Source organism: Myripristis murdjan, chromosome 5 (genome assembly GCF_902150065.1).
Source record: "Myripristis murdjan chromosome 5, fMyrMur1.1, whole genome shotgun sequence".
Taxonomy (NCBI): Eukaryota; Metazoa; Chordata; class Actinopteri; order Holocentriformes; family Holocentridae; genus Myripristis; species Myripristis murdjan.
In genome coordinates, this window is record NC_043984.1 from 2,497,328 (window position 1) to 2,520,654 (window position 23,327).

Here is a 23,327-nt window from a genome sequence, read left to right on the forward strand (position 1 = left end):
GTGGCACATGAGAAATAGTTTAATTTCACTGTTGCTTCATTCATGTTAAGGACAGTTTAGGACAGAGTCAGAAGAATACAGGGTAAAAGATTGATCAGAGGTTTCATTGTTTTCTCTCCCTCCCAGAGTATAAATAGCTGTCCAGTTATCTCACCACAAACATCCTCTTGGCCTGAAGTCTCCTCAAATGAAATCTTTTCAAATTGGGACTCCATGGCTTAAGGTGTAACCCTCATTAAGCTGTAATTTATCTAACTTTTCATAGTTTACGATAGTTCTTTTCAACAGGATGTGACCTTGTTTAACCATGAAGAGTTCGTTTTCCATTATTCTATCAATGCCCCAAGAGACTATTTTGTTCCTGAAAAACATCATGCCATTTATAGTGAGTGGAAAGGAGACCTCCTGCTATTGTCTGCTTTTCTCTTCGTTCTCTCTCTCTTTCTCTCTCTCTCTCTCTCAAACAATCCCTCCTTTGGGGAAAGATTCATTTAACCCAGATTTTCCTGTTTCGTCTTCATTGTTTGCCCTTCCTGTGATAGGGCCCTCTCTGCGTTGATGATTCACCAGGCTTAGCGGTGCCACCGGGTTCACGTCCTCACCACCGTACTGTTTCAGCACTAAACGCACCGATGGACTAAAATATCATCATCATATCCCCCCTCAAACACAGGTCACTGCCACTGGAACACTCTACCTTTATGTACTTAACATCATTTTCCTGAGCATAGTGTTTGCACAACTGCTTTGAATGGTCCCTTTTTCACCATAACTTTGATTCATGTGTTTCCATTTCATTCAGGTTTGTTGTTACAGTTGTTGATGTAGTAAGAGCTGGGTTTATAGCCCCTCTCTTGCTGCTTCCCACTGCTTCGACACTATTTGCCACCATGCTGTAATAAAACACATTCGACGTGAAATAGGATTGGAAAAACAACTTATGGTGAGGAACATGCTGCAGTTACTGTCTCTTTAAGATCTTGATGGCCTCGCCTCGTCTCCCTTGAGGTCATTGGCCTTCCTTAGGCCGCCTGCCAACTGCCATGTTACTGTCAAATGTTGCAGAAATGCCAGCAAAGCCATTAGTCTAGACCCTTTTCAGCAGTCAACGCCTGGACAGTGTGAGCATGACCAGGGATGTGGACAGACAAAGACTCTGATCCCCCCCCCCCAAAACAAAAAAATCACTTTACACTCTTTACTTCCTATCACATGTGTTATTGTTCACGTCAGCTGTCATTTGCTCTCCTCCCATCTCCGCCAGTGAGGGCTGAGATAGCAGTGCTGAAGGTGTTTTCTAGATGCAGTTACCAGTTTCATTTTGGTAATAATGCTTTTCAGCCTTTAGAATATCATTGCCGAAGGTTACTAGATCAGTTTAAAATGCATAAAGGTGAAATAATGCACTTCCTTGTGCCCCCTGGTGCCTCAGCTGACTCTTGCACGGCTTTTTGTCTCTTGGGATACAGCAGCATCTGGTGGTTGTCTGAAGGAATCACATTATTAGTATTTTTAGTGCTATCAGTTTTTCTCATTTGCATTGGCTCAAATCTTCTTTCTTTCAAAACAGAAAGTTCAAATCTCTGAACAGTTAGCTTGTTGTTCACAAAATATTTGAAATTCTCATTCATTCATTCAAGCAAATTGCACATGTTTTGGCACATGTGTGCAAAAGAGTAAGTGCAATTGTCCACAATTGGCACAATAAGCACTTGCACATGGCTTGGTGACGTGATTCTCAGTGACACTGTGATGCTCTGCACAGTGTCTAAACATTCTGTCACTGAGCCATCGAACGCAGAATGATCCGTTAAGGTATCAAAATCTGTCATTGCAAGGGAACACATCAGATGTGATGTTGAGAAAAATATCTGGACAGGATGCCCACCAAAAGGATGAGAAATTGCAGTGTTGTTTTTGACTGAACTGCCACAGATTTTTCATTGTTGCAGTTTTTTTCTTGCATGGATGTCATTTTCTGGCAGTTCATTTGTGCAGCAGGGTAGCACATTGCTGCACAAATGAACTGAATACTGAATACATACAAATGTGCATATCCCTTTTCTGTGCGCAGCAGTATTATACAGTATTGACTTTTCCCAGTAAACTTTTACCTGCTGCTGAAAGTGGAATCTGAACAGCTCAGTGTGATACACAATAGCAGCCAGCGAGACAAAAGTGACATTCTTGTACAGTACAGTAAGCAGTCAGTGTCAACAAAAAAAGTAAAACAAAACAGAAATTTGTGTGTAAGAAACATTTCCAGGGCTGACAACCATGGTGAATAAACATCTAGACATTTTGAGCAGTACAGCTCAAACAATGAGAAAACAGCTTTTCATTTTGGTGGCACTGGCCAGTTTACTGACACAATAACTGGTTTTGAAGGAGGTGTTTTGGGTGAGTTACTAGTGTTTGCAGAAGTGCAATAGAGCTGTGATATCCCATGAAACAGTTGTGAGGAATGCACTTACAGTTTAGAGAAGATTAACACTGTTTCAAAGAATGAGCCACAGCAACTGAGAAAAACTGTATTGGTATTATAGTAGCAGTAGTATTACATGAATAAGTGGATATGAAAAATAGAAGAAAAATTAAAAAAAATAGAAAAAAATTGATTCTTTGCTTCTTTTTTATCTTTTTTATAATACTATTGTGTTATGGTATAAATAGTTAATAGTATCATGTTATGTGTGTATTATGACTGTGTAATGGAATTGTATGGAAAATGGATGGATGGATTATTTTTCATTCAATTCTGATGTTATTATTATTATTATTATTATTATTATTATTTTGTTATTATTATTATTGTATAGATTGTAGTAGTAGTAGTAGTATCAGTAGTACTAGTTATAATAGTAATACTGGTATGATTATGATGGTTATTTGTATCATTATATCCTTATTCATCTGAGGAAGCTAGACTGAGTATGCATAATAAATGGCAGTGGATATGGATGGATAGTTTTTAGTAGTTTCAGTGCCTTGCTCAAGGGCACATTACCTGCAGAGTGTCTTGTCCTTGGATTCAAACATGCAACCTTCTTGTCATAAACAAGCTTTTCTACCCTCTAGGCTCCTGCCTTTGTATTTGTGTGAGCACACACAGCTCACCTAAAACACGTTTTGTTTGGGCCTGTTTTTTTCTCTCTACAGTAAAGAAACCTGATTGCCTTTCATTACTTTTTCACAACATGTCAGTTGTGGAACATTTTTTGAGTGAAACTCGGAGTCATGCAAGCCACTGTTTCTTAATTTTTTAATTTTTTAATTTTTTAATTTTTTTTTTTTTTTTTTTTTTGGAATCCTTTGTAGCTTTTCAATGAAAAAAACCTAGAAATGCTCCCAGATGGTGTGTAGCTGATTAGGGTAATCCGAACTGAAGGGGCATGTTGTCTCGGTTGAGAGGTAGACGATGGGGTGCGGGCCTGCTGCCTTGTGAAAAATCCTCTTAGAAGCCAAGTCATGTGACCCTTGTCCTCTGGCCTACGGGATATGTATGAACCCTTGCGGGCATTCACAATGTGGATAGACACCTACGGTCAAACTGCTGCCCAGTGAAACGACTACCTGGTGAGACATGGCGTGTGTGTGCACGAATATAGCTTTTCACACACATTAACATGTAAGGTTAAATGCAGTGATTTACACTGGATGGTCTTTAGTCAGTGATCTGTTTCTTAGTCCAAAACCTGGATCCAACCCTACATCTACCATGCCTCTGCAGAAGGACGCCCTCAGAGAGGTCTGGACACATGACAGGTATGTTGATATTTTGGCATGGTGCACAACAGAACTTGTCACATGCAAATTTATTCATTTACAATTCAAGCAATTTCACTATCACTGTTTATGTTCACCTATAGAAGACAGCACAGTCTTTTTCTTCTTTTCTTCCCTGTGATGCAAACCATAAAGATACTAATCATTTGTATATTTTTTCCTCGTATGCATGGTGTTGCTGTGCTATATTCACTAAGCAGTCACCTTAGTTTCCATCTGCGTCCCCTCCGGAGCTTGGAAGTAAAGACATACGCGAATATTTCTTGGTTAAGTCACATATGTCCTGCCTCCTTTTCCCCACACCTAAGGTCTCGTGGTTTTCTCAATGGCTATTAATACTGCACGCTACCACGCCCAGTTTCCATACTCCACTAGCCAAGTGGTGCTAAACCAATAAGTGTCAGGGGAAAGCTTGATTCCTTGCTGTCATGTCCAATTCCTGCACCCTGCCTGACCTATTAATACAAGAACAACACTTTGTACCATTGGAAGCGCAAGAAGAGCAGATTTGACACTGACCAGGCTCCTGGCTGTCACAAAAAGCTTCTATGGCCTCTGTTTTCCTTTTCCTTTCCACTGTGTGCAGGTCTTGAATGATTACTGCAAATGCTGACCATTATTCACTGAGAATCCCCTCTCCTCACTGAACAGGCCAAACCTTGGATCAGCTATGTATTCCTGTCAGGTTAGATAGGGAGCACAGCAAAATCATGCCTTTTAGTTCCATCAAGCATTTTGCAGAGACCATCATGAACCAAACATGTGCCCTAAATGTGGCAGTTACAGTAATAAATGGCCACTATGCTCTTGAAGTATTATTATATTATTTTAATATGATAAATATGCACTTCACATTTTTGTCCCAGGCCCCAAGAGGACAATGCTGCTGCTTCAACATTGCGTCTGCAGGAAAAGGTAAAAGCTAAATAGAAGGATAGATGGATAGATACATGCATGTTTCCTCTGTTTGCTAAAACTGGAAAGAGCCAGTGAGACATTCAGTTATAGCCACTGTAATAAGTAAAGGTGTGAATGAATGCAGGCAAGAGTATTATCTCCCCATCCCTTACTCTTCAAAAGTATTTTGCAGCAGTTGTGCCAGAACTGACGTGAGTCCCCCAGATTCAAACATTCACAGGGACCATAACTTCTCTGGATAGTGGTCCCATGTGTGTTCCAGCTCCACCCTGATAAACAAGTCTTCACCCTCCTCTAAAGCCCTTGTTGGTCTCTCCCGTTGACGTGTTTCTACAGAGCAGATGGCTTTACGCATAAATCCTATTAACAACTTTCTGCTGATGGGGATGCACTGAGTACAGGGCTTTCTCACTCTCTCATTATCTCTGCCGAGAGGCCTGCTTTTTTATTTTCTAACCTCTGAGAAAGAAGCACATAATGTGTAGCTGAAGTCGGAGGCCGCACCATGTCTGCAGAGAAGGTAAATGAGTCGGGTTGTGATCCTGGTTTTGTGGTTTCTCGCTGACTTTGAAGTCAGTTTAGTTTGTTTTCTAACCTGCAACCGCTTACTGATGAGATCTCGAGGCATCTAGAGCAGGCGACATGAGTGATAAAATGAATGACATTTCGAATAACTATTTTAACGGTTGTCATGTAACATTATTAACAGTTGGCAACCCATGCCAAGTTTAGGACATGGGTTGCAATGCATTCATTAGAGGTAAAGTTGTTTTTACCTCTGTTTGAGTTTTTGAACGTAACAAAGCATCTATTTGTGACTAAGAATACTTCAGATTTCCTCATCTAAATTAGAAAGACATTAGGAAGGCTGATTACATTTAATCTCTGACCCGAATGTGAGGGAACTGCTCTTTGCAAATGTCAGGACGGGAATCATTCAGAGGAGAATGGAGTGCAGGAGACGTAACCTGGACAATATTTTGACATGACTTAGAAACTGTCACTCTAGGTGACTCTAGGTGACTACAGCATGGACGGCCTCTACTCATGGCATTAACATGCATCATGACAGCCAACCAGATTTCACCCAGATAGAGCTCATCCCCTTAGAAATGTATCTGTAAATGCACCCAAGAGGGACTGAGGACATCAAGCGTGCGATCCAATCACCTCAACAAGATGTCAGGACCAAATGTACCATACCTATTAACAGTTGTTTTTTTGTTTTTTTTTTATGCTGTTGTAAAAAATGGCCTGTCTGTTCATCCTCCAATACTAAAGTTAATTATTGGATCATAATATCATTAATCTACTTATTCAATTTTGAAATAAATGTCATTATTATTCCATAAATTTTCCTCTGACTTCTTAAGGGTTTCAGGCCTTTCACTGAATTACAATCATTACCTTCCAGTCATGTGCAATTACTGTACCCTCGGTAATCTGTTAAAGCCAAGCAACAACAGTAGAAAGACTTTAAAATTATTTTGGAAAAAAGAGACACTTTGCTTAAATTAAGAGCACAAATAATATGCATTTGGAAATGTTCTGTGTCAGCAGCAATTTTCAATTTTTAACAATTTTTCTTTGAAATTTGGAAGTTATGACTGTAATGCAGAAATGGGCAAAAGTCTACTGCATGTGTAACTAAGACAAAAAAAGAAATAGGAAAAAATGTCCTTTTTAAGTCCAGTTTAAGGCAGTAGTGTGGTCTTTTATGGTAGAGAACAAAACCACAAGAAAACAGATCAGGTTTGAAAGAAATGTTTCCCATTAGTGTCTGTCAATCATTATTTCAACAAAGAACCTGCTACTATAATGGACTAATATGTTTTATTTGTATAAAGTACATGTGAAACATGATGGGATTCATTAGCTTTAATATCATAACAAATGACAATGTCCCAGCTGTCTGACCTGCTACCTTTTCAATGAGCGGTGGATTGTCTGCGGTGAGGACAGAAATAGATCTCCATCCATGGGGAATCTACATCTAATAGGATTACCTTTACCATCGCTGTTTAAATCACATCGGCCACAATCACACTGACCTCCTTCTCTGTGACTTGGGACACTGACAGCTTGTTCCTGTCGCTACATGAGGGAGTGCAGGTGATAAAAGCCTCATAAAATCTTCAGGTCTTCCAAGACCGAGCACAGGTGTTGGGGGAACAGGCAAAACAAACAGCAGTCCCATCCCTGAGATTATTTTTGGACAGGGTTACCTTTTTTTAATGTGGATACATTGTTTTTCTTCTGTCTTCCCCTATTTCATCTGAAAACGATAGCATACAAAAAAATCTTGACAGACAAAGCTGACTAGGTTCATTCCTGGATGGATACTTAGTGAAGATGATGCTGGAGCAAATGACCCCATAGGTCATTTCTACCGCAGCTTATTATGACCTGGAGTTCCACTGTAATGTTAAGCGAACTCTAGCCACCTGACATTAGCTACCTAATATTAACAAACATTAGCTAATGTTTTGTGACCTTGTAACTTTTCATAACACAGTGCATTAACGAAGACTGCCCTCCAGCAAAAAAAGACCCTGCAGGTCATTTTCCAGCAGCTTCTTATGACCTATAGTTGCCTTTTAAAGTTAAATGACCTCTAGTCACCTAACATTAGCTACTTGATATTAACAAATATTAGCTAACGTTTGGTAACCTTAACTCTAACCTTAACTAAATATTTCAGGTGGCTAGTGGGCTAGCTAGCTAGCTCACTGAGGAAACAGTCCTTTGGCTGGAATTAGAGCTGCTCCTGTGGCTCGTATGTGCTACTAATTTAGGAAACACTCCTTTCTGGTCTCCTCTTTGGTCAAATGTGTGAGCCCAGCCAGCATGAGGAGGTGTTGGTACTGATGTTTGTTGAGACTGAGACATTGACATGCCTGGGAGTCAACCTCACAAAGTGTTGATTGTATTGTAATATGTATTCAGACCTTCTTAAATCTGGCCCCAACACACACCGCCCTTATTATAACTCAAAAAAAAAACAAAACCAAAAAACAATTCAAAGTAACACTGACACAAAAAACTACACTAAAACAAAACATTTTTAAACAATGAAAACTAAACTCAAATGAGCAAGCCCACTCTGGAAACTAACTGAAACTAAACTGAATTGAAAACAAAAATCAAAAAAGAAATAAAAAATAAGAAGTAATGGAAAATACAAAACTATAATAACTCAATAAATGACCTATGTGGTCATACAGGTTAGAGGAATTATTGATTACCTGGCTGTTAATGCATTGTTTACTTATGAAGAAGTACATTTACACAGAACACAAAATACATTTAAAATTGTCTCATCCATACTACGTTTAAATACAGCTACCAGTTACAGTTTTGATTATGAGTTACAATTAAGCATCTAGCAATTCAGGAAGACTCTTAAAATACTTTTACTGTAATAGGCTATAATTTCTAGCTCTTATTGCATTGTCCTCTGTGGTAAGCCCTACCTATCTGGCAGCTAAACAGGTTTGAAGTGGTTTGATCATTTAATTACGTTTCATAAGTTGAAGAGACAGTTTATCACACTGACAAGACATGTTGGCGTGCTGCCCGCTGTCCCTCTAGTACGTGTGATGCAATTTGTGTTTGTGATTTATTGTGCTCATGATGCATTTACTTAGGTTTCTTAGTACTCCAGTGGAGGTCTGAGCAAGTTACATAAAATAGTTACAAAACGGAGAAGTTTAAAATAGATTATTCAGTGCTTTCAAATTAAACTTTGCTTGCACGGTGTCACTGTGATTACCTCATGGCCTGTTGCTTAATTCAGTTGTCGTAACTAAATCTTAACTAAACTCTTAAGTCCTTCCATCAGTAAACAACTACAGTGTCAGAGAGGGAAAGAGAAAGGGACTAGGGAGGACTGCTGATCAAACCATTTCTTGTGAAAAAGTGGATGTAAACTTAAAGGTGCATTATGCATAACTGAGGGTTGAATGAAATAAGCGGACTCACAGAAAATATGGAATGAGCACCAAATTTATCAGTGAGTCGGGCCACCAATGAAAACAGTGTAGTGTCAGCCAATAATTTTAGCTGAACTGGGTCCCATTTTCTATGTATTAGTCTTTTGTATATGTTGTATAACATTTAAGAAGATGGAAAATGATGATTAGTAAGGTGATACAAATCAGCCGTCACACTGTAGGTCTCCATAATTTAAGCACATGCAGCTGGACAGGCTGGTTATCTATGGTGCTATATTGTCACCATTATTAGATACAGCAAGTCCAATTAAAATGAATAACATCAAAACAATGAAAACCAGTTAAGTAAGATAAAATCCAATGGTTTCCACACTTAATTAAGGTGGTTAAATTACTACAAGTTATTGTTTAGCTGGTTTGAGTTACAGTGGTCCAAAAGTTAAGTTAGATATAAATAAATGTGTTAAGTCAGTATAATGATATATCTTTATATTGGAAAAGGAAAGAAACAGCATTTTGTTGAATTTATGGTGGTCAGTTTAGTTAGCTGGACACAGACCCACTAATGAGATCCAAGTTGACCAGATAATGTTGGAATTGCATAATACAGTCCTGTTGGTTGCATGTCAATCAGTTATTGTCATCTTAATAATATTATTAAATTATAACACAACTCAGTTTGGTGGAAATTGTTGACATAACTTGATTAGGTAAATACAAGAAATTATTTTTTTTCTAGTTGTTCTCTTTTTAAATTGCTTTTCCCTTCATGTCCCTTGCTTCCCTTCATGTCTGAACTTGTGATGGTGAGTTATTATGATGAATCTGTTTAGTAGAACGCAAAATAAATGCTGCCATTTTGATACTGAGATTTCATACAACTTGCTGCTTAATGTAATAATTGTCTTTTTCAGTTTAATTTTACTTGGTCTGTGTCATGACTTTTTCTTTCTTTTTTTCTGTACCCTGAGTCTCACCTCTATGCTGTTTTGTAATCTTTAAGAACACTTCAAGAAACCAAAAAAGAAGAAAGAGGAGGCCAATGGCACCACAGAGGCCAAGTCAAACGGAACCGAAGCCAAGCCCAAAAAAACAAAGAGCAAGAAGAGCGAGGATGTGTCAGAAGACGAGAGCCCTGCCATTCAAAGTGAGCAATCTTGATGACACAATCTATCTTTTGCATAACGTATAGTTGATAACATGCAACACCAGACTCTAACTGCCTGTCCCACTATTGTTCCCCCCTTAATTGTTAAAAAGATGGAAAGAAGGTGAAGAAAAAGAAACCAGAAAAGGATAAAGAAGGAGCAGAGAAGGAAAAAGAGAAAGAGCCAAAGAAGAAAGCCAAAAGTGCTCCAAAAAAGAAGAAAAGTAAGTCATCAATAGCTATTACTGCAGTGGAAACATCGCAGCCATTTTCAGTGTGCTGTGTTAAAACTGGGATCTGTGAAGCCCTTTAGGGTTGTAACTGTGATTAAGGGCCGTACAAGCAAACCTGCCTGACTAATTTACTGCTCCGTAGGGGCCCAATTTGAATTTATTTTTGGAGCTCAGGAACGATAACAGTAAAAAGGCCAAAAATCGTTTGAGTTAATAATGTTGTGCCTTTCAACAGGTTCAGACACAGATGACGATGATGACGACGATGATGATGAGGAGGACACCCCCAAAAAGAAAACCAAGAAAAAGACAACAAAGGACAGTTCTCCTCCTCCTGCCTCTACCAAGCAGAAGAAATCCAAATCTAAAGGTATGGCAGCGTGTCGCGGGGTTTTGAACGGAGTTAAAGTGGACTTAGTACAACATGTGTAAGATCAGACTAATGCTTCTAAGAGGATTAGATGATTTCATTGTGTAATGAGGAGTAAGTGGAAAGTTTGGCTTATCTGCAAAGGTAGCAAAGCACAACTATTAGTGGAGTGGCTCGCCCCGAAAGTAATAAACTGGGAAGACAGGAGGTTTTCTTTGGATTTGAGTTAAAGTCTAAACAAATGTGAAGTGATTTGAATCAATCTGTTTCTCAAGGTATTCCACTTTTAAAAACACATATCTTCACGATCACAGGCAGTCAGACAGTCACTTTTCTGTTGTTGCTGCTGTTGTTGTTTTTTTTTTTTATATATGTTATTAAAGTCTTAAGGAGAAATTTGCTTTTTGCGTGACCGCCCTGCTGCCTGTTTTGAAATTCTAATTTTCTGTTCAGTTGGATTCCTTCTGAAAACAAAAAATCTATAATAATGTATCATGTGGATTTGAAATACATGCCTTGGAATTTAAAAAAAAAAAAAAAAAAAAAAAAAAGAAAAGAAATGAGAGTGTTTTTCGGAGAAGTTAGTATGTGCCAGGTCCTGCTGTACCTTCAGCAGTAGCAGCAGCAGTTACTCTTCCTCCATCTAACTTCTCCTGAAATAACAAGATTTTTTTTTTTTTTTTTTTTTTTTTTAATTCAAAGACATGTATTTCAAATCCAGATGTTCCACTGTGCAAATAAGACAGCTTCAGGGCTGCTGTAAGGTTTATATTTTCACTTTGACAGAGCCAGGCTAACGACTCCCATAGACTTCAAGTCTTTATGCTAAGCTAACATGAAATGCTACTCATAGGAACCAAACCAGTGGACATACAGAGGACAAAATGGTATCGAACATTTTGTCTCAGTCTGGGGAAGTCAGAAAAAGGATGTTTTGCCCAAATTGTTGAGATTTTCTTTTAAGTATTGTTAGTTGATGGTATGATTATTACAATTTTAGGTTATTGAAACATCCTAACTTTAGCCCCTTGCTGACAATCTAGTATCACATGGTACTAATGTATTCTTTAGATCATCTAGTTTCATATGATGCCAATATCTTTACTCTAAATTGAAAAAATGGTAACACTTTACAATAACAGTACAACAATTAATGTTAGTTAACGTTAGTTAATGCCGTAATGGTTAATAAACTGTTAGTTAATGATTATTATGGCATTTACTTATGTTAATAATATCTACAATAAGCCTTAAATAACATATATATTAATACCTTAGTATGAACAGCATTAGTACATGATTCTTAGACACATTAGTTAATGGTTAGTTAACTGTTACTTAATATTCATTACCTGTTACTTAATGTTTATTACAGCATTAACTAAAGTTAGTTATTGTAAAGAGTTACCGAAAAAATCATAAGTAATCATTAAAAAATAATAGTGACACTTAAGTGAATCGATTTTTTCCCAGTCCTAATTTTTGCGATGTACCTCAGGTCAGTACAGAATCTGTGCTCTATATGTTAAATCAGCAGTTTCAAGGATCAGCAGATCTCTGTAGTGGATTGGTGTGATGAAGTTGAGGTGTGCTCAGAAATAAGCTCTAACACTGACTAACAACCAGCAGCTGATGTTCAACTCAAACAAAAGTAAATGCACTACATAAAGGTGGAAATGCAAGTTTCTTTGAAAGAAACGTTGATAATGGAGTGGATCTTGTCTGCTCATCTCAATAATCCACATCTGTGCTACTCCGACCCTCCGTCTCCATTGTCTAGTGCATAAAGCAGCTATAAGAAGTTTAGCATTTGTTGCATTTGCCTCCACTGCTCGAGGGATTTAACCCATTTTTCAACTTGATGAAGTTTGCCATTTACATACATCCATGTCAGTCCTTACAGCCTTTCAGACAGCCAGTTTTTGGATGACAGGCATTTTGAGCAAAGGGCACAGCAGGAAGAATGCACTGTACTGCAGATTTTCAATTGTAATTAATAGCATATAAAATACAATGAAATAAATAGATAAGTAAATAAAAGTGGTGAAGTGGTGTGGGGTGAAAAGTTACTCTAAACCAAATTTATCAATGTCTGTTCACATTATTCTGCACTGTGAAATTATTTATTCATTAAGGTAATAACTGATTTTCATTTTACCTGTTGGTCTTTTCTCAGAGGACAAAGACTCTGATGGAAAAGAGAAGAAGTCAAAATCAAAGGAGAAAGAGAAGAAGAAGGAAGCAGCTTCAATGTTCCAGATAAATGGAGAGAAAGATTCTAAAAGCAAGAAGAAAGGTGAGTAAATATTGGAAATGATGTTTGATAAATCAGTCACATTGTTTTGTGGTCTGCCTGTTTTCAGGCCTCTGAACCCCCTACTACATTGCACTTATACTGACCCTGCATTGTGTACGTGTGTTTGTGGCTGTGTGTGTGTTTGTGTGTTTGTGTGTTTTGTTTTTTTTTTTTTGTTGGGTAGAGTCCATGCTGAAATGATACAATCTGTTAAAATAAAATATGAAATTTCTGTCATTACTGTTGACTATGTTGTGATGTTTGAAATGGCATGAAATTGAATAAAATGTTCTGAAATTAGAAATGTTTTAATAAAACATACGTCCTCTCTTATCAGCTGCCAAATCAGACAGTGATGAGAGTGAGGAGGAGACCAAGCCAAGCAAGTCAAAGAAAAAATCCAACTCCACCCCGGCGTCCATGTTCCAAACAGCAGGAGACAAGGACAAGGACAAAGACAAAGACAAAGACAAAGACAAAGACAAGAAGACAAAGAAGAAAGGTGAGTTTCTGAGCACCCTGCTCTGTCTTTTGGGTCACTAACCAGTGTGTGATTTACATGTTATTGTCTATTTCAGCCAAAGCAGAAGAAAGTGGTGATTCTGACTCTGAAAAAGAAGAGAAATCAAAGAAGAAGAAGGGGAAAGGGAAGAAGAAAAAGGTATCACTGTCATCACTCGTAGCCTCAACTTTCCATTTAGAGCATTTAGTGTGAAGTGAGCCACTTGGCTACTACTACTCAGCTAGTGTGTCGTGCCTAGTCCCTGCCAAATAAACTAATAACCCAAACTTTTCAGTCACACGCTTTATCTTATAGAGGAGATGCACCCTGAATGTTGTGCAAGATGAGCTAGATTTCTGTGCAAGTAGCAGACGAAGTAAAGGTTTCAGTGCAGACTTACCTGTTCTTTTCCTGTGTTCTGTCTCCAGGAGAGACCTCCATCACCTGAGATTGAGTTTGACAACCTGGAGGAGTTTGTCATGCAGCCGGCTCCACAGGGTGTGACGGTGAAATGTAGAGTGACCCGCGACCAGAGGGGGATGGATAAGAGCCTCTACCCTCTGTACTACCTTCACCTTGACAACGAGAAAAAGGTCAGGGACTCATTCTCTCACAGCTTTTGCACACAATTTGAGCAAATTTGTACTGTTTTTTTTAGAATTTACAGTTTTGTTCAACAAAGTCCTTTTTTTTTTTTTTTGTGTCATGAATCCTCATTTTATGTTTTTTTATTGTAAATTTGGGTGAAGATGCATTGGGAAGTTTCAATATTTAGCACATTAAGGAGATTAGCAGATTTGGTCCAAGAGTAAAAATGTAAATGAAATGTAAATGTAAAAAAAAGTAAATACTACTATTTATCACACACTTTTATACTCTTATATTTTTATATTTCTGTATTGTGTTTACTTCATTGTATTGTCCTTGGCTTGACCAGGCCTCGGTTCTTAATTTCATACCTCCTCATGTGCATGCATGTGTTGTTGGTATGACAATAAAGAATCCTTGAATCCTTGAATCCTTGAAAATAAGTGAGCACTGCTGAAGCACCAGCAGGGTAACAGTAACCTGATAATTCAGAGTGCCTTGAAAGTATAAAATACTACAACATTAAACAAGAAAAATAAAGTGAAAGCATTACTCCTAGCAGTCGTGTAAATTAAATTAATTAGTCCAGTAGTAAATCACACATTTTTATGATTTGTTCATCATATCTTATTATTTATTTTAATTCCTTGATTAAATTGCATCCCATTTGTAATGGCGTTTACTTACCCAGTAATGGAATGTATTTTTATTTGTTTATGTAAGTATTTAATAAATTTTTTCCCCCGTCTTTCCTCCTGTTTTGTAGACGTTTCTGTTGGCTGGAAGGAAAAGAAAGAAAAGCACAACTTCGAATTACCTCATCTCTGTTGATGCCACAGATTTATCAAGAGGTGGCGAGAATTTCGTTGGAAAACTGAGGTGCAGTAAGATTCAAAATGCATTCATTCAATTCATTTATTCATTCATTCATCTAATCAGTTGCAGTCAAACAGTCATGAACATCAGCATATGAATTGTGTGCCAGGATCAAGTATGGGTCATTAATATGAGAAGTGATTGTCTGTAGGTCAAACTTGATGGGGACTAAGTTCACAGTGTTTGACAACGCTCTGAACCCAGACAGAGCTCTTCCAGACATGTCGAACGCTCGCCAGGAGTTAGCAGCCATCATCTATGTAAGTCAGTGGACAAACTTTGCATTTCATGAATCATTTTCTAGGTAACGTTTGATCTAAAAACCATGTTTGTTTGGCATCAGGAAACCAATGTGTTGGGGATGAAAGGACCCAGAAGGATGACGGTCATAATCCCAGGGATGAACAAGGATAATGATCGAGTGCCTCTGCGACCGAGAAATGTCAGTATTCTCTATCAAAGTTTAGCATTACGCATGACATTACACATATGATTATAGATTATAGACGTTTGAGATGTTTTAATTCAAGCATCTCAGAACGCCTTCCCTATACACACTGGCAGCACTGACTAGACCTATACTGCTTTATACCACGCTGTGCCTACAGGCGGGCTCACACTGACCTCGCAGCATCAGGCTATATGGATCCTCTTGTCTATCACAAGTACAACACAGAGCCGTGCAAGCGTGCAAACTTGGTTAGCATTTGTTGGTTTATAACCTGTCACAATATTCTGTCAATTCTTTTCAGGAATGTGATGGTCTGTTGATAAGGCACCAGAATAGAAGAATGGAAAATCTAATTGAACTTCATAACAAGACGCCTGTGTGGAATGAAGAGACAGCATCTCATGTGCTCAACTTCAACGGCAGGGTCACGCAGGCCTCCATCAAGAACTTCCAGATAGTCCACAATAAAGATTGTAAGTACGCAGCTTGTAAGCACAGGGTTTACTTGGGATTTTTACTTTAGCAAAATAGCGATCTGCCATAATTGTTTCGGTATTAACTTTATTAATAATTAATTTAATTGTAACCACTATCATCACAGAGAATATGCGAGTTATTTTCTCTCTTTTTTCTCCCTACAATGGCCTTAGTATGCTGCCGTATCATGCAGATAGTATTACCTCAGTCACAACATAGTGTCTACATATCTTACTGCAAAATCCTACATAGGGTCCCACAGGGCAAAACTCTTTAATCTTACTGAAAGTTTGGGAACCCCTTAGATTTAATCAAAATTATTGAGATGACAATCCACTAAAACAGTATACCATCTTTTCCAGTGGACTACATTGTGATGCAGTTTGGACGGATAGCTGATGACATTTTCACGTTGGACTACAACTACCCGATGTGTGCCGTGCAAGCCTTTGCCATTGCACTCTCCAGCTTTGATGGCAAAATAGCCTGCGAATAACACAAGATCAAGATGTCCGGTCTCTATCCTGCCACCGCCAGTTTCTGGTGAAATGATGCGACATGTCCTCACCCAGAACAGACCAGCCTGTTTGGATGGACAGGCCCCCCAACACTTCATGTCATGCTGGTGACGATGAATGATGGTTCACAGTACCACCTGTTCTGCTTGCCCGTTTTTCCCATGGGATTAATACAATGTATCTCATCTTATCATGTGACCTGTCATGGCATTGGGCAGAAGAGAATCCTGGTTTTTGCCTTGGAGAAGCCATAGAAACGTTGTTGTGTCAGCATCAGTGTTTTCTGGCAATCACAGCAAGACACTTCAAAGGACTGCAGCCACTGGAGAATAGAGTGCGGATCGGGCTGCATAGATCGGGCCATCCAAGAGCATAGTAACCGAGCCCAACCTGCACCCAACAGGCATTCTTTTTTTGTGTGCAAATCCGACCCGACCTGATGGGTCTTGATGGGCTTGGGTCGGGTATCCACACACTATTGGAAAACTGTGAGATGTTTTGAGGTGATAGGAAACCTCAATAATGAAGGCTTTTTGGCTTTACACACTGTTGTGCTGTATTTGAAATACCAATAGGCCACTCAATCACTACTGTATTGTCTTGTGCTCTGATGTTTAAGTGCAAATACACCAACAACACATTAAAAATGTCCAGCAGAGTTCCTCTGACGACATATTCATATGTGCAGGTCTGACATTGTAGAGTTTTGCTCCATCATGACGTGTTAGCAACTGGAAAATGGCATTTAAAATTGAGATTTATTGCACAAAATGAAATGAAAAGGACAGGTGGCAGCCGTAGCTTATAGAGCGCATCTGCAAATCACACTAAATCATATAGGGCAGAAAATTGTGGCTGTGTCGCTTTGACATTGCTGATTGGGGTGTAGCTAGAGGTGGAATATAGGCTGAAGTTTCAGCCTATAGCAGTGCAGCAGGTCTCTGCCCTGTATGATTCAGTGATGATTTGCTCTTTAAATCCTTGATAACACATGATAACACTTTTACATGCTGGACTCTCCATTTTGTAGCTAGGTCTAACTTGGAATAATGAACTTAATGTAATAGGTACTAAGTCAGGCAGTTTTTTTTTTTTTTTTTTTTTTTTTTTACTTTATATAGGTGTCTCTGTTGTATGTCCCCCTGTCTAGTTTTAACATCAGGTGTTTTGATTAAGAATTCAGTGTAATTTAGATTTTAATTTTTATCTCAGATTCCTATGGAGTCTCTGATTTGGAAATTTGAGCTCCTGGAGATTTTTCTATTAACGTGTTTTTTTGTTTGTTTGTTTCAATATTTTTACTATTCATTTATCATGCTAAACACTGCCTTCGGTGCATTTTTAGGCCTACTGTAATAACGTTGTTAAATAAAGCATGTGAATTAAACCCACCCGAACTCATCAGCGTCTATTGCATGAAGTAAAAAGATGCATTTACACAACCTGTCACCTTCCTCGTGCTTCTGAGTTAGTTAGTGCACAGTGCAATGTGCTAAAATGTTGCAATAAAATCAACTACAAAAATAAAAGCCTTGGACTTTGCAAGTAGTCAGTCCTATTAAAAGTTACACCCCCTTTATAAAGCTAGATTTTTTGTTATGGTCCTGGTTGAGATCATTTGAAAATGTATTTGGAGACAGTACCATCTACTCTTGAGCAGAAAGCTGGCAGCAGGCCAGAAACTTTCTTTCGGTTGTGAGTTGGGACATAGACACCCACGCTGTTCTTCAGAAAAGACGGGCTTTGCTCGCAGGATGAAAAACCTGTTTGGGCCAAGGAGCTGGAGAGTAAGTGAGAGGTGTGTATTCTGCCTGAACCTGCTCAGGCAGTTGTCCAAACTCGCAGATTAAATGAAGCCTGAAGCTGGCGGGCCTTTCTGGACAGAGATCTTCACAAGTCAGCTCTTCCCCCCATTGTCTTTGCTGTTGTGTCCAGGTTTACTGCTGATTTTTTTTTTTTTTTTTTTTTACCAGATCCCAGAACAGTTATCATTCATATCTATCATATTCTGTACTAATGTCGGTACCTGAGACATTTTTCATCCAAGCAAACATCATTCTTTGTGTAATTTTGCTCTTTTAAGTCAAGTAAATGACAGTGGTGGGTGAAGTAATGGACAGTTCACCACAGATTTTAGTCATTTTTGTCTGTTCAAAATTGTTCAAAATTGGGAGCGTTATGTGTGCATTCATGCCCCGAGTTGAGATTTATTCAGCAGTAGACCTACCAGAAGTTGCAACAATGTTGTTGACCAACAGAAGGAGCTGTTGGTGGATGGAAACTTGCTCTTGGTCTGAGTGTAATGGTGATGAACAATGCCAGCAGTTTCAAGCTTCCTTTAATGGAGTAACCATAAAAGGGGGGAAAAAACTATATATCAATAGTCAGACATTATAGTGCTAATTAATTGCACCAAAAAAAGTATTCATTTTTCTTAAATGCTGATGGAAATAATAATTCCCTGCATTGTAAATATACCTCTGACGATGCAAGGGAATAGCAATTATTTTGATGACAGCTAAAAGCCTTATTTGAATGATTTTCTTACCTCCTTCCTTACCTCAACTGGTAAAGTGCTAACTGATTTATTATAATAGTTATGGAATTGCAGTCATGATTTACATTTTAAAAAGCAGCCCAGCTGAACTTGCACAAAACTGAGTAAGTCTTAGGTAAAACAAGCAACAGTAATCTTGTAATCAAAGGGAAACTATAGAAATAGAACCAAAAAACCACATACACTATTCTACAGGATTGTTGCAGCGATATTAGAGAGCGCAAAAAAGTACCATGATTTACCAGAGGGCTTTGCAAACTTTTTCATATTATGGACCTGCATGCTGACTGTCATTAAGCTGTGGACCCCCCATCTGACCCCCCATCTGAAGTGATGCAGGTCTCAGGACCCTGATATGAAAACAGATTTGCTTATTGTTTATATATATATGTGTGTGTGTGTGTGTGTGTGTGTGTGTGTGTGTGTGTGTGTATATATATATATATATATATATATATATATATATATATAATTCTGAATACATAAAAGGCAAGAGAACATAAAAACAAGCAGAGAAAGAGAAAATGAAAGTTTCCATCAGTGAACAGCTCTGTGCAAAAGAAATGATCCAAACACATACATATTTGGAAAAGGAGTGGGGAGAAGTGTAAACTTATTGAGTCCCACCCCTTCTCCATCAGTTAATGATTGATAATTATAATAATTGATAATCCTATTTTTTTTTTTTTTTAATATAAAGACTGGCTATTCTTAACTTTGTTTCAACAGAAGGTAATTGATAGTATCATATATAATAATACATAATAATTATTACTTATATTTATATTATGTTGCATGTAGTTTAGATGTCATGCTCCATCACTGACAGATTCAAAATAGTAGTGAGATTTAAACATAAAGGTAAAATAATCATTTATTAATTTAATAATTTATTACTGTCATTGTTATTATTATCATTATTATTATTGTTATTAGAACTAGTAATAGTAGTAGTAGTAGTAGTAGTAGTAGTGGTAGTAGTTGTAGTAATAGTATTAGTGTTGTTGTTGTTGTTGTTGTTGTTGTTGTAGTTGTTATGTAACAATTTCTTGTAAATTAAATTACAGAGAAATTAAACTGTAACTCATTTGGCTGAGAAGCCCCTCACGGAGCCCTCGGGTAGAGCTACAATTAAACGCACTGTAAACTCACCACTGAGCACCACGCTCAGAGTATGATAGTTTTTTTGTTTTGTTTTGTTTTTAATTAATGTTATTTTATTTGAGTTCAGTTTGGGTTACGGTCCGGTTGGGCTTTGCTCAGCCCGGTGCCTCGCTGTGCAGGACTGAGGCGGTTGAGGAAGTCCCGGTGCAGTGTGGAGGCTCCGGGGGTGGAGACCGCGGTGAAGTCACTGCCCCCCAAGCTTGTTGATTGACGCTCGCCAATGGCTCCTCCTTGCAAGTCTTTTTCCCCCCCTTCGTTTTCCAGTGTAGTGCGTTGATTTCATACCAAAGTCATACTTAACATTCCACTTATACTGTCAAACCTCTGAGAAATATTAGGGAAAACAATAAGGCGCCAAAACATAATAAACTATCAAAATTGGGCAGTTGTTCTCACTTTGAAAAGGGAAGGTGACTGCCAAAATAAAGGTAAGTTCTCCACAAATTTTGCCCTCTTTGTGTTATGAGTCTTCTCGCTGAAGTTTTTCATGCCGCTTGTCTCAGTGCAGTTTTCAGATCATTGTCATTTTTTACATTTTTCCGTGGAGCTCCCTGCGTTGGGAGGGAAGAAAACATTTACAGATTGATTGTCTATTGGGTTTGACTTTCTCACTGTGCCGGATTATCTTTGACAAGCCCTGTACACTAATATTTTCACGATTGTCCCGCTCACAGATTGACCAAAGGCTCTTTGACAGGGCAGAATGAGGGTTAATGTGTTTCTTTTCTGTGCCGCACAGTTGATACCTGGATCCCATTCCCCCAAACTTGTTCCCCAGAGGAATCCAACAATTCTGCCGACTGACAGAGAGGAACAAACGGTTCGGAGGAATACAGAAGTTCACAGTCTGCTCTGGGCCACTGCATCCTATAGGTAAGAGAACTTCTGCGTTTGTCAGCACAGTTAAACCAAGTCAAGTAGACGGCTCTTGTGCGTCTTGCAACACAAACACATCATGTTGCTCAGTTAAACAAAACAAAGTAGTAATACATATAAAAGCAATGTACTTTTCGTTACATCAGGATAGAAAAATGTCTTGAGCGCAGATTGTGAAGAAATCCCAGTTTCAGCGCACATTATTTAACTTGGTGTCCTGTCTCTGTAGCCTCTACCTAGCGATGGCAAGGGCTCAGCTAGATAAGCAGAACTTAGAGGCTTACCACTATTTTAAATAGATTTTTTGGGTATGTATACTGAAATAATTTAGGGTTAAAATATTTGTCAATGCAATTTCATACAAAAATGTCCTAATCTGCTAAATTTACAAATTTCAGCATAATCACACAGTTTAAAAAAAAAAAATAACAAAAAAAATAACAAAAACACAGAAACAAAAAAAAGGCATATTTTCTTTGTGCCCCCACCCCACAGATATACTTGTCCACTTGTACAGCGCAGTACTGGCTTCTGGTGTATTATGCTAGTATTTAGAAGCATTTGGAAATGCTGACACTAACGTGTGTTGAGTATACCAGCTGCCAGGAAAACATCATTTGGCTCATTCACAGCTGTAAGAAACGTCTGTCACAACAGTGTCCTCATAAATGATCCAGTTACAAGTTAAGAGACTGCACACTGCAATGGGTAAAAGGACTGGCTGCTAGAAATGAGTTGAGGTTTAAACTTATAGCAGCAGTGTTTTTTTTTTTTTTTTCTAATAAGGGTTATGTGTCTTTCTATCCCCTCACTGAATTAATTATTTAAATCTGTCTATCTATCTATCTATCTATCTATCTATCTATCTCACCACCAGCAGTTCTCTTACATTTTATTTGACTAACCTTTACATCAAAATCGTTAGGGGCTACTTCTTTCTTTCTTTCTTTCTTTCTTTCTTTCTTTCTGTCCTAGCTTCCAAACAGGGCAGCGATGAGTTGATACACTGCAAAGTCTCACTAAGTACATAATTCATAGGTGAGGAGTTGTGATGCATGGATATGTATACACTGAGCTAATTGCACAATTATATGAGTGGCACCTCAGGCAACACCTGCTCATGGTCTACTTTGTTAGTTCAGCTTGAGTAAACATTTTCACACTGACCAAATGTTTTAGCTGATTAGGAAATTAAAAAGTGGCAAGTTTGCACCCCCCCCACCCCCACACTTACACACGCACTATGATTTTGTACAGCTGCAGTTGCACAGTTAAATCACTGTGACTGCCATTCAACAGGTTTGGCCAAACAATAGAATGCTGTCTTACAGGTTATTCAAAGTAAGCAGAATAGCCTGTTAGCATTTCAGTTTGGGTACATTTGTATGTTATAGCCTGTCTACATGTTCAGTTTGAACACAGGTCTTTGTGACGTTTCCCACTTTTCCTGCTTTTTCATCTAGTTTTGGCAAACTATTGTGGAGTCTAACTACAGCGCATTCAAACAGTTTATACCGCCTTGTCTTATCCATATGGCTGTAAATTTAAATTTGACAGGCTGGTAGGGAGGCCTTTGAAGCCAGACGGTGTCTGTTGGAGCTGCACTCTCCGACTTTCAAATGAACACCCAGCAAAATCCAACTTAATTTGGTGCAAAATAAATATCGGGGATTACCAGTATCACTGTAGATTTTGACGCGTTGGTATGGCAGTGATTTGTGATGGTCACGTTAGGTCATGGATGGGAGACGGAATCTCTTGGTTCCACCCTTAAGGATCATGCCAGTGTACTTTCTAATTAACATGTGGAAATGATGTTCTGAAATAAAATGATCAAATAATATAACCAAACAATGCATCCTTGGTAAATGAAAGACGCTGAGACGCCTAATAATAGATTTTGATGCTGACGGGTAAATCTGGAAAGGATTAGCATTCTGCTGTTCTGACAGATTCCCCTCATTGTTTTTATGCAGCATGAATACATCAACCCTCCAATACACAATGTGGTCTTCTTTTTTTCTTAAATGTACTTTATGACTTGTCAGTCACTGCTGAACTACCATGTACTCTGAGATTTAAATGTGAGAGGGGGAAAGTTATATAACCCCACTAATGTCACAGGGGTCAATTAGATTATTGGTGTAATGTCCTCTTAAAGTGGCCATTTTCTCTCCTCAGCTCCCCAACAGGGTCACTTCAGTCCACTCAGAAGAAAGAGTTAACTTTGCGTTCTCAACATAGAAAATAGCCAGAATAATATTCAATACTTTACAAACATATGTTTAATCACATATTTCACAGCCACTGTAGCCATTCCAGGTCATTCCACAACAGATATGCTTTCATAGTCTTGGAACTTAAACATTTTCATTCTGCCTGCTGTTTCCAGTATGGAAGTGTATCCGCTTTTAAACTACGGAGTGTTTGCTCTGTATTCATGTCTGTTGACCGTTTGTCAGCAGCTTCACCCGTTTGTGTTAAACCCACAGAAGAATGGCTAATGAGCTCTGCCCATTTGTGCAGATGCTGGCTTCTTTTTAGCACCATCCCCAGAAGTGGTCGTCCAAATGGTGGGCACTTACCCCTCTGTCAACACAGATCTGAACAAATAC

General features: G+C 38.4%; 3 protein-coding genes across 5 annotated transcripts in view; all 3 read left to right on the forward strand.

The window, feature by feature from the left end:
- The first annotated feature begins 3,468 nt into the window (after window positions 1-3,468).
- Window positions 3,469-10,125, forward strand: LOC115359153 (uncharacterized protein DDB_G0284459-like). Its single transcript, XM_030051498.1, has 5 exons — window positions 3,469-3,765; window positions 4,653-4,701; window positions 9,672-9,804; window positions 9,918-10,028; window positions 10,118-10,125. Exons 1-5 carry the CDS (start codon window positions 3,719-3,721, stop codon window positions 10,123-10,125), a joined length of 348 nt encoding a protein of 115 aa, XP_029907358.1. The 5' UTR covers window positions 3,469-3,718.
- A 113-nt stretch (window positions 10,126-10,238) lies between these two features.
- Window positions 10,239-17,516, forward strand: LOC115358957 (tubby-related protein 1-like). The gene is made up of 10 exons (XM_030051122.1): window positions 10,239-10,407; window positions 12,584-12,703; window positions 13,041-13,205; window positions 13,282-13,364; window positions 13,634-13,798; window positions 14,560-14,672; window positions 14,821-14,929; window positions 15,013-15,111; window positions 15,422-15,593; window positions 15,960-17,516. The coding sequence occupies exons 1-10, from the start codon at window positions 10,254-10,256 to the stop codon at window positions 16,091-16,093; spliced, it is 1,314 nt and encodes a 437-aa protein (XP_029906982.1). The 5' UTR covers window positions 10,239-10,253; the 3' UTR covers window positions 16,094-17,516.
- Window positions 17,517-20,097: 2,581 nt separating this feature from the next.
- The window catches only part of tead3b (TEA domain family member 3 b), a 34,856-nt gene continuing 31,626 nt past the window's right edge, over window positions 20,098-23,327 (forward strand). For all 3 annotated transcript variants that reach the window (XM_030051123.1, XM_030051125.1, XM_030051124.1), the window contains exons 1-2: window positions 20,098-20,264; window positions 20,576-20,709. The gene's annotated coding sequence lies outside the window, so the exon portion shown is untranslated. The remainder of the gene's footprint in view (window positions 20,265-20,575; window positions 20,710-23,327) is intronic.

Excerpts from the sequence above, each read along its gene's own strand:
- LOC115358957 (XM_030051122.1), top strand. The coding sequence starts at position 10,254 with ATGTTGTGCCTTTCAACAGGTTCAGACACAGATGACGATGATGACGAC. Across the intron at positions 13,799-14,559 it reads ACCTTGACAACGAGAAAAAG|ACGTTTCTGTTGGCTGGAAG; the intron begins GTCAGGGACTCA and ends CCTGTTTTGTAG. Across the intron at positions 15,112-15,421 it reads TGCCTCTGCGACCGAGAAAT|GAATGTGATGGTCTGTTGAT; the intron begins GTCAGTATTCTC and ends AATTCTTTTCAG.
- LOC115359153 (XM_030051498.1), top strand. The coding sequence starts at position 3,719 with ATGCCTCTGCAGAAGGACGCCCTCAGAGAGGTCTGGACACATGACAG. Across the intron at positions 3,766-4,652 it reads GAGGTCTGGACACATGACAG|GCCCCAAGAGGACAATGCTG; the intron begins GTATGTTGATAT and ends TTTTTGTCCCAG. Across the intron at positions 9,805-9,917 it reads CGAGAGCCCTGCCATTCAAA|ATGGAAAGAAGGTGAAGAAA; the intron begins GTGAGCAATCTT and ends ATTGTTAAAAAG.